This window comes from Camelina sativa, chromosome 8 (genome assembly GCF_000633955.1).
Source record: "Camelina sativa cultivar DH55 chromosome 8, Cs, whole genome shotgun sequence".
Lineage (NCBI taxonomy): Eukaryota > Viridiplantae > Streptophyta > Magnoliopsida > Brassicales > Brassicaceae > Camelina > Camelina sativa.
Window position 1 is genome coordinate 19,092,338 of NC_025692.1, and position 14,590 is coordinate 19,106,927.

The window sequence follows — 14,590 nt, forward strand, 5'->3', positions numbered from 1 at the left end:
CTCAGCTTTTGGTTTCTTTACGAGAAAAACAAATTACAATTTTACAACAAAAACAAATTATGGGCTCTCTCTATCTCTATCTCAACCTCATAGACTCATAGTACTGTTGTACCTTTCTCTGTTCTCCTCTCTCGTTTACAGAGGTTTGCAAAGACTAAAGAGTGAAGAGAGGTCCCGAGATCAGCAAAGGAGTGAAGGAAACGGAGGCATTGTTGACGGAGAGATCAGCTGCGCTGAGAACGATGAAACGAGTATCGGCAACTATGTCGAGCTACATGGCAACAGTTCCGGCGAAGGTGCAGGCGATGAGATCGGGATTGAGGCGGAGATCGTAGCGCTTGGGGACGGCGAACTTTGGTAGACGAGGTTTACCTTTGAACTGATCCATTTTCGCTCATGTGATTACTTGTAGATTGCACCATAGCTTCAAGTTCTTAGTGATTTGTTACCATCATAGCTTCAAGTTCTCAATAAACAGAGTCTCTGGTTGACCAAATCAAACACATCACAATCATGAATCACACTTATTGATACATATTCATTCTCACACATATCTGAATCTTTATTTTCCTGTAGCAGCAACATGTCTCTGTCACTAATTGAGTGAATTACATAGATCAGTTTGTATTTGTGGTTTTAATTTAAAGCTGGATTCATCTTATTATGAACTTCAGGCTTCAGCAAGTCTTTCGACATGTGGTAAGTCAAGTCTTATTTGCAACTGTATTGATCAATCTCGATCTAAGCTTAACTTTGATTATAAATGTTGATATATAGGGCCTTGGAGCTGTTGTTGGAGCTGTATCTCGTAACCTTCATGAGCTTCAAAATAATAAGGAAGATGGGAGATATCACTTCATGTCTCTGTTGCTGAATTTGGTTTACACATTTCTTTATATGGTCAATACATATATCATTGTCCCTACAGCAGATGACTATTCCATGAGCCTCGGTGCAGCAGCAACGGTGTGCGGTGTTGTAATTGGTGCTATGGCAGTGAACCGGAGATATATAAGTGACGCTTAAGTATAAAAACTAACATTTACACAATCTTTTTTAATATATATAGGCTCATCCAACTAAAACACATTTGCGTGACATCACCACCGCTAGCTTACTGTGAGGTACTCCATTTTTTTATAATATCATGTGCCTTTGAGCCTCTGTATGAATTGTATGTAGTATTCATAATAGAAATCTTTGTTTTAAGTCGTGACTTTCTCTGTTTTTCACCCAACGTTTTTTGTTTTGATTGTGTTACTGTGTAGGTTTTTAATAATGGATCGTATTGCTCAAGAAAGTGAAGAGATACAAGCAAGAAGAAACAGAAAACCAACCCCTATACGTATTTTTATTACTGTTTAAATACGTATTGTATATGGTATTAACAAAAGACAACCATAATTGTTAAGAAAAAATAGTTTGTGATATGATACCAACCCCTATACGTATGAAAATTATTTTTCTAATAGTTATGATACCAACCCCTATACGTATTTGAACATCTCTGCATTCTTTGTGTTATGCAGCTTATGCTATATGAACATCTCTTGTTTATTGAGAATCTCTTAAAACCCCACTTAAAATCCTACCAAATCTCATCAAATCACAAACTATTTTTTTTTCAAAAATAGAAAATAATTTAAATCCACCAAACTACCTTAAAATCTCACTGTAAATCTCCTAAAATCCAAAATATCATAAATCTATTTTGAATACATCCCCCTAGTGTTAATGAAGTTCGGAAGGTAACTTGACCTCTCATCAAAGAAAAACGGCTTTTTCATATCTGGACAAAGTCTATGTGTTCGATGTATGAAGTATGAAAAAGCCGTTTTTCCCCTCTCAGCAACTAATTAATGAGACCTTATCCATGGGGCTGGCCTGAGCAAAATTAAATTTGTCGCTTGTACTATACTAATGGTAGACTACGAACGAATTGGGACACATAGCCCGACTCGAACAGGACATTTGGGCGCGTGGAAAAATAAATCAATGAAATAAGCATAGAGGACGAATTTAAAAAACTTATTACAAAAAGCAAAAAAACATAGATCATGAGAGTTGATAAGATCAAAAGCATCTTGTGTTTCTATGTAGGTATGACTTGCAAGGACAGAACAAAATGCAAAAGGCTTGAACGTGGCTCGTAGCAGAAAGTATCTTCCTTGTAGAAAGTACCATCTTCACGAGTAATATGATCTTCTCGAAAGATAGGACAGAAATATTTGGGGTTGTAAGCGGCACCATCTTTACGAGTATCACACAATATCTTATGTGTACGAATGTTACAAGCGAGGAAACAGTTACGGTCTAAGTCCCATAGATATATGATGTTGATGTCAAAACAGTTGATTGCCATTGGGACACACTTAAATCCAAGCCCTACACATGACATGTTGATTTCCCAAGCCTTTTCCCAGTTCCAAGAATCAGTCTTGAGCCTCATAACTCTAACATTATAGCTCTTGACCTCGTCTATGGATCCAACATCAATAATCACAAAATCTCCTTGCGAGGTGGTGCAGATCTTCTTACGGAGTGGAAGGGGGCATTTATCTATTTGACGTCGTCGACGCTCAGACCGTAGCCACTCAGCGCTTTCCATCATGGCGGGTAGTGGTAATGCTCGAACTTGATCATCACAAGAGAAGAAATCATGAACGATAACACGGCGGGAGCCATCAAGCCAGTGAAGTTTCCCATTCAAAGAACCAGGATTGGATACGTTGCGCATACTAACACCACAAACTGGACAAGAGACTTGTTCAACACTCCATTCACCTTTATCCGATGAGAAAACCTCAAAACTCCATGTCTGAGAATAATAACCAGGAAAAGGGTGCCATGCTTTGCTATTTATCCGAACCACCTTGTAACCTAAGAGGGCACCATTACGCATTCGTGTCACAAGTCCCGTATCAGTGTAATGACCAGGGTATGGAGAAGCGTTTCTAGGAGGATCAGGAGAAGAGGGAGGGAGTTGAATCCATTGTGCTAACACTGGATTCCCAACGTAGTAACGTATCACTATCTGGTCCTCCTCCTCCTCCTCTTTGAGACGAAGCAAGACCAATCCATCAGCGTAAGACACAACTCTAATCTTTTTTATCTTATTCTTACTAACACTAGAAAAAGACAAACTGTAACTTTGAGTACCATCACCATCGTGTGGTAGGTCAAGTTTTACTTATTCCAAATTGGAATAAGGCTGTCTATAGTTTCCGTGAAGGATTGACCAATTAGAATTGGAGTTATTACGTTGGTAGAGATCGCCGAAGTAGGCTGACTCCGTTAACGATTTCCATGCTCTACAAACCAACTTGAATCTAACGATACTTTGCAGCGGTAGTCTTTTGTGTTACACCTATGATTATGAATTAGGGTTTTTTTTTTCATTTTTTTGTTTATCGCGTCAAAGAAGAGTTTCCCTTTATTTATCTACTAATAAAATCGAATTTCTTAAATACGTATCTTCTAATAATCTAATTAATAAAGTTTGACTATAGAAAAGAGTTACCAGTAATAATGAATTATGAAAAAGTAGTACAATCTTCGGTTTTGTTACCATAAAATAAATTATAATTCATTATTTCCTAAATTTTATACAAGCATTCAAGAATTTTGTTTAATAAATCTTTATCATGCATATTTTTGATTCTTTTGTAGATTTTATTTTATTTCACTGATTATACAGTGTACTAATTAGAATTAATGACTATCTTTTCTTTTTCTTGCCATAAAAACCAATAACTATCTATTACACCATTGTTTTACTTGAAATAACTTAAAATGTTTTTAGTCGGCATTCAATAGGCTGTAGGCTTCTGGAATCTTGATGATAAGTTGATAACAAAACACCAATAAGAGTTGATATTAAGGGCCTCACTAGTTCAAACGCTGCGGTTGCGGTTGCGGGAGATTGCGGAAGCAGGCGATTGCGGTTTCAAGCATTATTATGCGTTTTGAACGACTGGTTTAGCGGTTTAAAATTGGTGCGTTTGCGGGAGGTGTACGACTGGTTGACCAGCGGGTGTAATAGCGGTTGGAACATAATAAATGTGATATATAATATATAAATGTTTAAAAACACCAAATTTTTTATTAAACTTGATATATAAATAAAAATTATTTAAAAAATACTAAAATAATTATTCAAAAATAAATAAATTTCATATTGAAATACTTATTCCTTTATGCATTTGGCTTTTTACCAAAAATTCAATCAAGTAATTTGACAAATGACAAAACATATGCTTTAGATCGTAGATCTTTTCTCCTTTCTTTTAGATCGTGGGTCAGTAGTTGCATCGGTAGGAATAGTCAAGTGAGAGTTGAGAAAGTCATTGGTGATTTGTTTTAATATTTTTCACAAATAATCTTATTTTCTTAAATTTCTGATGAAATATTATATTTATTTAGATTTTTTTTAACTTATATGCGATGTGCCATTAAATTTACATCAAATTTTTCGGGTTATTGTTAATTGGAATATTATGTTCTTCTAATTGTTTATTTTATAATCTTTGCAATCGTATCCGTACTTCATTTTCTCTCATGCTTAATGAGTAAAATGGTTAGATAGAAGATGTAACCAAAAAAAATTTCAATACCATTGGTTTTTTTAAAGTTTTTTTTACAAAAAAAAAAAAAAATCTAACCGCAATCGCCCGCAACCGCAAACGCTTGCGGGAAGCAGCTTTTGGAATTCAGTGGTTTGAAGCGATTGGGAGCGATTACGAGCGATTGTGAGCGGTTTGTGTGATTGGTTCCAATCGCTAGCAACCGCTACCACCCGCAAACGCAGCGTTTGCGGGAGGTAGCGGGAGAACCAGTCAAACACCTAAATTATATTTTTATGAATACCACAACCGCTCTTAAAAATATGGATTGAGGATGTCTCTCTTTGATTGATCAATGTGTGATATTCCGAATCCTCATTACTAATGAATCGCATGACCACCATTAATATTAGTGATTAGATGATTTTTAAGATTTCATTTAATTATTGTAATCCATATCTATAATTTAGAGAGATAAGTAAAATATTATAAAACTAGGATTTCACCCGCGGTACACCGCGGAACTAAATTCTAAATTATTGTATTTTAATAATAATTTTTAATTTATTTAATTTTCAAAATTTCAATTTATTAAATTTTGTCTAATTAATTTAGAAATTTTTTTTCATCTTCTTACGTTTTATAAAGTTTATAACTTAATTACATTAAATTTGTTATTAAATAGAATATAAAATTCTACATTTGTTTTGTTCTCTAGAATTAAACAGAGGTATATGCCTATATAGTATATTAGTGTATATTTTTATGTGTATTTTTTTTTTGGAATATTAAGAATGTGTTTATAGTATGTGTATAATTTATAGAATGTGTTTTGTAGTTCATATACAAAATAATTTATAAGTTAATTTTCAAAATTATGATTACAAATCTATAGTATATATGAGATAAACTAATAGTTTTAGTGTTGGTTCTATAGTCCAAACCCGCCATGCTATGCGGGTCAGGCAACATATCCAAAGATTTTTAATCTGCAAAAATTCATCATACGAACCCGTGAAAGTAAAAATTAGTTTTAAATACATTGAGATCAATGCGTTGAGATCAAAAATCTCGGCCACAGATCCTTCTCCAAGATCGAAAATCAATTCGTTTATTGATTAGGCCGACCGATTGTTTAGGAAATTTGTGTATGGAGAAATTTTTTTTTTGTAAAATTGGAATTTAATTAATAAACTTAATACTTAATGTTAAGGAGAGTGGTTTGATTGTTTTGGAAACTTATTTAGGATGAAAAATCTTGTTTTCAAAAATAGAAACTTAATATTAATTAATTAAATAAAAAACAGATTATTAATTAATGTCAATGGCATGCTTGTAAATAGGTATGAACTTCATGATTTATTTCATAAATGTCTCCAAAAATATATATATAGATTACACATATTTATGCTTGTTTATTGTAAAATGCACATATTTGTGCTATATATATTAATTGTTTATTGACTTTAATGTTAAACACTATACTATAAAAATTATGACAACATATAGTTTAGGTGTATGACGAAAATTATGTGCAGAATATTTTAATTTCTTATATTTTGTTTAGTTCATATGGGATCATTTTTGTAATATAATGCTACCCATGAGGTTGTAATGTCAGTTCTTTGTCTATAAAATTGATATGCTATATTATAAATGCAATATATATATATATATATATCTAATACGATGATATAAATAGTATAATTGTTTTTGATTTCGTTTTTTTACCAGTGTGTTGTTCTACTGCTCTTAGATGTTGTCATAAGAGCTATTAGACAGACCTGCCTTGCCACTTGGTGTGGAATCCACATATCCCTAAGGTAATTATTTTACCTTTTTTGTTTTATATAAAAATTGTATATATTTTTTATATGTTAAAATAAATTTTGATATATCTTGTAGTATTAATCAATAACATCATTGATATTTTACATTTAACCCCATCCTAAAAGTTATAAGTTTATAATTCATTTTATCATATAATTAATTACATTTTAATAGGTAAATAATAATGGAATAAATAATAAGATCTGCACCTGTGTAAAGAAGTGATGTACATATAACTTTTGATGCAGCGCATCCTCGCTATGGGCTTCACGTCGAATACGTTGTTGGGCTCCATGTATTCGACTCGGTTTTGGGTGTTGGTGTTATTTCTTTTCGTAAAGATTTTGTCAAAGAAGGGATAAACATAAATCCTCTTCTCGTGTCAGTCTTTTATTCTTTGGGTTTATCGTCTTTGGTCCTATAAGTAGGAGTCATCTTCGAGTCTGTTCTTGCATGATCGTTTAAGTCAAAAAATAGAAAAAACCAAAAAAAGGTAGCTTTAGCTAACACCAGAGAGCTTGTGTTTGCAGGCCCTGAGAGGAGGACTCTCACCCCCTTGTTGGCTCTGATTCCCTTCGTCACCAACAAACTCGTTCGATATCCCCTCTTCACGCCTACTTTCCTCTGTTTCCTCTGTTCTAGCTTCCGCCCCCGTATCAACTTTAAATTGTGATATTATAAATTTAACTCTAAATTGTAATATTTATTAAAATGGTAAGTTATGTAAATCTTACAAATAGAATGTTAAAACTCTGTACATTGGTTTTGAGATATTGATAGAGTTTTAAAGACTTTAAATATTATATAGAATCTGTTGTTATTAGATTAATATTTTGTTAACTTCTGCGAAAGTTTAGTGTTATTAGTTTGTGATTTGTAAAAAAATTATTTAAATTTTTAACAAGGTTGGGTTATTGGATTCAGACTTTAAAGTCATTAAAAGTTTTGTAATATTCAATTAAAACAAAAAATTTAAAATTGTTAATAAATTTAATTATTATATTATTTGGTTCATAATTTTATATATTTTCTAAAATAAAGTCATAAAAAGTATCACAAAAATACATAGATTGTTTAAAACATTTTACAAGATTTTAAAAAATTAATCAATAAAATTAGTATAAAATACTCTCTAGCCATTATTAGAAATCTTTCATTTATTTACTTTTAACAATTTTATTAGAGTCTTCAAATTTTTTTACAAATTAGAATATAGTAATACTCCCTTCCGTTTAAATTACACGGAGATTCAGTAGAAAAATTACTTATATCTTCTATGAACAGCGGTGTTTTGTTGTTCGTTGTTCCTTATTCAAATTAGGGAAGAAGTTGTAAACGTTACAAAGTTCAGGGTTTAGAAAATCGCCGAACTCTAATTGGATCCGGGTCGGATATGTAAACCCGGGTTTTTCCGAAGCCTCCATCGTCTCCATCAATTCGAAAATTCCGACGATGTTCCCAAGAATCGTCCAGACCATTCGGAGCCCCAAAACCCAAATCACATCTCTCAATTCAATCAAAAATTGAAATATTTTTTATATATTAAAATAAATTTTGATATAATTTTTTAATATTAAGCAATATCATCTTATAACCCTGAAATTTTACATTTAACCCCATCCTCCGTTAAAAAAGTTATAAGTTTATAATTCATTTTATTATATAACTAATTACAATTTGATAGGTAAATAATAGTTGAATAAGTAATAAGATTTGCACCATTTCTTTTATACATATAACTTTAAATTGTGTTATTATAAATAATAACTTTACGCTGTGATATATATTAAAATGATAAGAACTTATTATGTAAATCTTATAAATTGAATGTTATATTAGTAAATGTATTTCCGTTTTAATAACACGATGATTCAGTAGAAAAATTACGTATGTATCTTTGGTGAACAGTTGTATTTTGTTGTTTCATATTAAAGTTAAGGAAGAAATTGTAAAAGTTACAAAGTTCAGGGATATATGTGTTATTAGCTCTACTCTAGTCTCTGGATATGAGAATTGCCGAACTCTAATCGGATCCGGGTCGGGTATGTAAACCCGGTTTTTTTCGAAGCCTTCATCGTCTCCGTTAATTCGAAAATTCCGACGATGTTCCCAAGCTTCGTCCAGAGAGTTCGGAGCCCCAAAACCCAAATCACAACTCTCAATTCAATCAAAGGTTTTGGCTTTAGCTCATTAATAAACCTTAAACCCCAAATCCGAACAGGGGTGTTCTGGGACCTAGACAACAAACCACCAGCCTCTTTCCCTCCATACGACGCCGCCGTAAAGCTCCGAACCGCCGCGTCGTCTTTCGGATTCGTGAAACTTATGGTGGCGTACGCGAATCGTCACGCCTTCAGCTACGTTCCTTTAGTAGTTCGAGAAGAGAGGAGAGATAGGAAACTGCTGAACGAGTTGGAGAACACAGGTAAGGTTAAACCGCCGGAGCCTTACTTCTGCGGTGTTTGTGACCGGAGGTTTTACACGAATGCGAATCTAATCAATCATTTCAAGCAGATTCACGAGACTGAGCATCAGAAACGTATGAGACAGATTGAATCATCCAAAGGGCATCAAAGAGTGAGGCTTTTGGCTAAGTATTCGATGAAGATTGAAAAGTATAAAAGAGCGGCGAGGAAGGTTTTGACTCCCAAAGAAGGTTACGGGTTAGCTGATGAGCTGAAACGAGCTGGGTTTTGGGTGAAGATGGTTAGTGATAAGCCAGAAGCTGCTGATGTGGCGTTGAAGGAACATATGGTTGATGTGATGGATAAGAGAGAAGTGGAGTGTGTTGTTCTTGTGTCTGATGATTCTGGTTATGCAGGGGTTTTGAGGGAAGCTAAGGAGAGGTGTTTGAGGACTGTTGTGATTGGGGATTTGAATGAAGGTGCGTTGAAGAGAGTAGCTGATGTTTCGTATTCGTGGAAGGAAGTTGTGATGGGGAAGGCTAAGAAGGAAGTTGAGAAGGTTGTTGGGAAGTGGAAGGATAGAGATGTGTTGAAGAAGTTGGAGTGGAGTTATGATCCTGCTTTGGAGAAAGAGAGAGGAGGTTCTTGTGGTGTTTGGGATTACGAGTTTGATTGGGATGATGATGAGATTGAGAATGTAACAGAGGTGGAGATTGGAGATGGTGGTGATTGGTGGAAGATAGATAATGAAGATGGTGTTGCATCTTCTAGACCTTGTGGATCACATCACACCATTGTCGGGATTGATTGCGCAGAGGCAGCTAACAACAACTTAGGCAGTTAACATTCATTGTTTCTTGTTCTCTGAGATTGATTTTGCTGCACTGATTTGATTTGTTCTTCCAAAACCATCATAGTTTGGTTTAGAGCTATGTAAAATTTGGTCAGAATAAAGAAGATAAAAGATATGTTTGGATTCACAAGAAACAAGGTGACAAAATAGATCGAGTTTACTACAGAGTATATGCATCAAAATCCAAGCTAATTTATTCTTCAGCCATGATGGAAAAGACAATTAAGTTTTCCCACAATTGAAACAAACCTAAGTGATGAAGCTGTACATTGCTCAAAATCTACTAACAAATAAAATGAAGCAAAATCTAGCAACACAGAAACAATGCAGATATGTGAAAATAGCCTTATGTTGAGATAACCAAGTGTTTTGTCCATTAAGACTGAGAGCCATCTTTCCCAAGCGATGCAAGTGCTCGGTTCCAAAAGCTTAACGTAGAGCGAGCCCCAAAAAAGCTCACCAAGAACTCTTCTTCTTCGTGTAAAACCCCATGTACCATTTCACAAACTTTTTCAAACCAGTCTCAAGATCAACCGTGGGTTTATAACCAAGCTCTGCTTGCGCTAACGTGATATTCGCATGAGTGAACTCAACATCCCCATTCCTAGGTAAAGGCATGATCTTTTTCTTAGCTTTCGTCTTCAAAAGCTTCTCCAATATAGTCACAAGCTTAGTAACAGGAACAGGAGAAGTATTCCCCAAATTATAAATCCTAAACATAGCAGAACCTTTCTTCTTCCCACCACTACCAGTACTCTTCTCAGCAGTATCTAACGCACCTAAACAACCTTTCACAATATCATCAATGTAAGTGAAATCCCTAGCAACACTACCTTTATCAGGTGACTCAAACACAGTAATCGTCTTCCCTTTAAGTATATCTTTAGTAAAGAAGAAGTAGGCCATGTCAGGTCTACCCCAAGGTCCATAAACAGTGAAAAACCTCAAACCCGTTAGTGACAAACCATAGATATGGTTATAAGTATGCGCAATGCCTTCACCTGCTTTCTTAGTAGCTGCGTATAAACTCGCAGGCTGATCAGTTCGGTCTTTCTCCGAAAAGGGTACTTTGGAATTGAGTCCATAAACAGAGCTAGACGAAGCCCACACAATCGCAGGCTGAGGATTCGCTGATTTGGATACTTCTAAGAGATTCACAAACCCAGCAATGTTACTGTTCACATACGATCCAGGGTTCTGCATTGCGTAACGCACACCGGCTTGAGCAGCGAGATGCATCACGTGAGTGAAGAGGACAACATCAAAGAGCTTCCGAAGCAATACGGCGTCGTTTATATCGCCTTCTACAACGAACACACCTGATCGTTCCAAAAGCCCTTGTCTCGCTCGTTTAAGCTTCGGATCGTAGTACCGATTGAAATTGTCAAGACCTAGAACACCGTCGCCGCGTCTCCGTAACGCGATCGAGACGTGGGTACCGACGAACCCGGATGCTCCGGTGACTAGAACGGTTAAACCGCCGGGAGACCTCGGACGAGCGGATTTGCGGACTTGTTTCTCCCAGTGAGAGCCGCCGTATTTGGCGGCGGAAACGGAGGAAGAGTCGTTGAGATTGCGGCGAGATGGTGACGGAGGAGGGGATAGGATTAGGTAGAAGAGGAAGAGAGCGAGGAAGAGAGAAGCCCAAAGAGTTAGTTTCGAGAGACGGAGGTAACGGTGGTGGTGGAGAATCATCCAGTACGGCGGGACTTTATCGGTTTTGTACTTNAGTGATAAGCCAGAAGCTGCTGATGTGGCGTTGAAGGAACATATGGTTGATGTGATGGATAAGAGAGAAGTGGAGTGTGTTGTTCTTGTGTCTGATGATTCTGGTTATGCAGGGGTTTTGAGGGAAGCTAAGGAGAGGTGTTTGAGGACTGTTGTGATTGGGGATTTGAATGAAGGTGCGTTGAAGAGAGTAGCTGATGTTTCGTATTCGTGGAAGGAAGTTGTGATGGGGAAGGCTAAGAAGGAAGTTGAGAAGGTTGTTGGGAAGTGGAAGGATAGAGATGTGTTGAAGAAGTTGGAGTGGAGTTATGATCCTGCTTTGGAGAAAGAGAGAGGAGGTTCTTGTGGTGTTTGGGATTACGAGTTTGATTGGGATGATGATGAGATTGAGAATGTAACAGAGGTGGAGATTGGAGATGGTGGTGATTGGTGGAAGATAGATAATGAAGATGGTGTTGCATCTTCTAGACCTTGTGGATCACATCACACCATTGTCGGGATTGATTGCGCAGAGGCAGCTAACAACAACTTAGGCAGTTAACATTCATTGTTTCTTGTTCTCTGAGATTGATTTTGCTGCACTGATTTGATTTGTTCTTCCAAAACCATCATAGTTTGGTTTAGAGCTATGTAAAATTTGGTCAGAATAAAGAAGATAAAAGATATGTTTGGATTCACAAGAAACAAGGTGACAAAATAGATCGAGTTTACTACAGAGTATATGCATCAAAATCCAAGCTAATTTATTCTTCAGCCATGATGGAAAAGACAATTAAGTTTTCCCACAATTGAAAACACCTAAGTGATGAAGCTGTACATTGTTCAAAATCTACTAACAAATAAAATGAAGCAAAATCTAGCAACACAGAAACAATGCAGATATGTGAAATAACCAAGTGTTTTTGTCCATTAAGACTGAGAGAGCCATCTTTCCCTTAGCGTGCTCGGTTCCAAAAAAAAGCTCACCAAGAACTCTTCTTCTTCGTGTAAAACCCCATGTACCATTTCACAAACTTTTTCAAACCAGTCTCAAGATCAACCGTGGGTTTATAACCAAGCTCTGCTTGCGCTAACGTGATATTCGCATGAGTGAACTCAACATCCCCATTCCTAGGTAAAGGCATGATCTTTTTCTTAGCTTTCGTCTTCAAAAGCTTCTCCAATATAGTCACAAGCTTAGTAACAGGAACAGGAGAAGTATTCCCCAAATTATAAATCCTAAACATAGCAGAACCTTTCTTCTTCCCACCACTACCAGTACTCTTCTCAGCAGTATCTAACGCACCTAAACAACCTTTCACAATATCATCAATGTAAGTGAAATCCCTAGCAACACTACCTTTATCAGGTGACTCAAACACAGTAATCGTCTTCCCTTTAAGTATATCTTTAGTAAAGAAGAAGTAGGCCATGTCAGGTCTACCCCAAGGTCCATAAACAGTGAAAAACCTCAAACCCGTTAGTGACAAACCATAGATATGGTTATAAGTATGCGCAATGCCTTCACCTGCTTTCTTAGTAGCTGCGTATAAACTCGCAGGCTGATCAGTTCGGTCTTTCTCCGAAAAGGGTACTTTGGAATTGAGTCCATAAACAGAGCTAGACGAAGCCCACACAATCGCAGGCTGAGGATTCGCTGATTTGGATACTTCTAAGAGATTCACAAACCCAGCAATGTTACTGTTCACATACGATCCAGGGTTCTGCATTGCGTAACGCACACCGGCTTGAGCAGCGAGATGCATCACGTGAGTGAAGAGGACAACATCAAAGAGCTTCCGAAGCAATACGGCGTCGTTTATATCGCCTTCTACAACGAACACACCTGATCGTTCCAAAAGCCCTTGTCTCGCTCGTTTAAGCTTCGGATCGTAGTACCGATTGAAATTGTCAAGACCTAGAACACCGTCGCCGCGTCTCCGTAACGCGATCGAGACGTGGGTACCGACGAACCCGGATGCTCCGGTGACTAGAACGGTTAAACCGCCGGGAGACCTCGGACGAGCGGATTTGCGGACTTGTTTCTCCCAGTGAGAGCCGCCGTATTTGGCGGCGGAAACGGAGGAAGAGTCGTTGAGATTGCGGCGAGATGGTGACGGAGGAGGGGATAGGATTAGGTAGAAGAGGAAGAGAGCGAGGAAGAGAGAAGCCCAAAGAGTTAGTTTCGAGAGACGGAGGTAACGGTGGTGGTGGAGAATCATCCAGTACGGCGGGACTTTATCGGTTTTGTACTTTCCGGGAGTGGGAGGAAGATCATCAAGGTGTGACATTTTCGTCGGAGGATTCAGAAATCTGAGATTTTAGGGTTAGGGTTGTTGTGGTTTTGATTTTTGTGGGTATAAGAGAGATTGAAGGGAAGAAGCAAAAAAATTGAGCAAGTCAAAAATTGAGAGTATTTTCCGGGAAAGAAGAAGAGACTTTTAACTTGATTGATTATATATTTCTTCTTATGATTATAATCTTATTTAGGTTTATATATTTCTTTTTTTGTTCAATCTTGAAGCGATGGTAATAAACAAAAAGCTGTCAAATTCATGTATTTTTAAAGATTGCTTTTTCAATGTTAGCGTGTTTTGTAGATTCTTGACATCTGTATTTTGAATTGAATTCTATATTGATCATGTTATGCATGTACCTTTTGTACACGGTCACAGATTCTGAGATACTATATTATAAATGCCATGTTAGTTCCTCATCGGAAATATTCGGAAGGCGGAGGTCGATAAGCAGATTAAGGGTATTAAGGTGGTAAACAAGTGTCCGTCAATTACCTACTTGTTATTTGCAGATGACAGTTTGTTTTTCTATAAGGTTGATAAGGAACAATGTGGGGTGGTTTTGGATATTCTAAAACAGTATGAGGCGGTCTCGGAGCAGCAAATTAATTTTGCAAAATCTTCGGTTCAGTTTGGCCACACGGTAGATGATATGGCAAAAACGGAAATTCAGGGGGTCCTAGGAATAACCAATCAGGGCGGTATGGGTTCTTATTTGGGAATCCCTGAGAGTTTGGAGGGGTCCAAAACAAAGGTTTTTTCCTTTGTCCGGGATCGTCTGCAGAGTCGGACGACCGGCTGGTCAGCGAGGTTACTCTCAAAAGGGGGGAAAGAGGTGATGATTAAGTCTGTCGCGACGGCTGTCCCGACTTTTGTGATGTCTTGTTATCGTCTGCCCAAGACTATCACATCTAAACTGACTAGTGCAGTGGCAAA

At 36.8% G+C, this 14,590-nt stretch overlaps 3 protein-coding genes and 1 long non-coding RNA gene across 7 annotated transcripts in view; 2 read left to right on the plus strand and 2 right to left on the minus strand.

The window, feature by feature from the left end:
* Positions 43–1,470, plus strand: LOC104707517. The gene is made up of 3 exons (XR_754661.1): positions 43–699; positions 778–1,124; positions 1,269–1,470. It is a non-coding gene; the product is annotated as an uncharacterized LOC104707517 (long non-coding RNA).
* LOC104709691 (F-box protein At1g49990-like) lies at positions 2,093–3,308 on the minus strand. The gene is made up of 2 exons (XM_010426262.1): positions 3,262–3,308; positions 2,093–3,128 (listed from the first exon to the last, which is right to left on the minus strand). The coding sequence occupies exons 1-2, from the start codon at positions 3,306–3,308 to the stop codon at positions 2,093–2,095; spliced, it is 1,083 nt and encodes a 360-aa protein (XP_010424564.1).
* Positions 8,379–12,342, plus strand: LOC104707520. 2 transcript variants are annotated; one of them, XM_010423894.2, is made up of 2 exons: positions 8,379–9,146; positions 11,425–12,342. In XM_010423894.2, the coding sequence occupies exons 1-2, from the start codon at positions 8,496–8,498 to the stop codon at positions 11,917–11,919; spliced, it is 1,146 nt and encodes a 381-aa protein (XP_010422196.1). In that variant the 5' UTR covers positions 8,379–8,495; the 3' UTR covers positions 11,920–12,342. The 2 variants fall into 2 exon arrangements, with proteins under 2 accessions (XP_010422196.1, XP_010422195.1); XM_010423893.2 differs by lacking the exon at positions 11,425–12,342 and having other exon boundaries at positions 8,382–10,052.
* Positions 9,755–14,590, minus strand: part of LOC104707518 (UDP-glucuronate 4-epimerase 5) — a 5,250-nt gene continuing 414 nt past the window's right edge. Inside the window, exons 1-2 of one of the 3 annotated variants that reach the window (XM_010423888.2) lie at positions 13,611–13,824; positions 9,755–11,376 (exon numbers count right to left, since the gene is read on the minus strand). In XM_010423888.2, the coding sequence (XP_010422190.1) occupies positions 10,107–11,376; positions 13,611–13,648 (1,308 nt within the window). In that variant the 5' untranslated portion in view covers positions 13,649–13,824 and the 3' untranslated portion in view covers positions 9,755–10,106. Of the gene's footprint in view, positions 11,377–13,610; positions 13,825–14,590 lie in introns of those variants that run through there. The other 2 variants (XM_010423889.1, XM_010423890.1) reach the window with 2 other exon arrangements.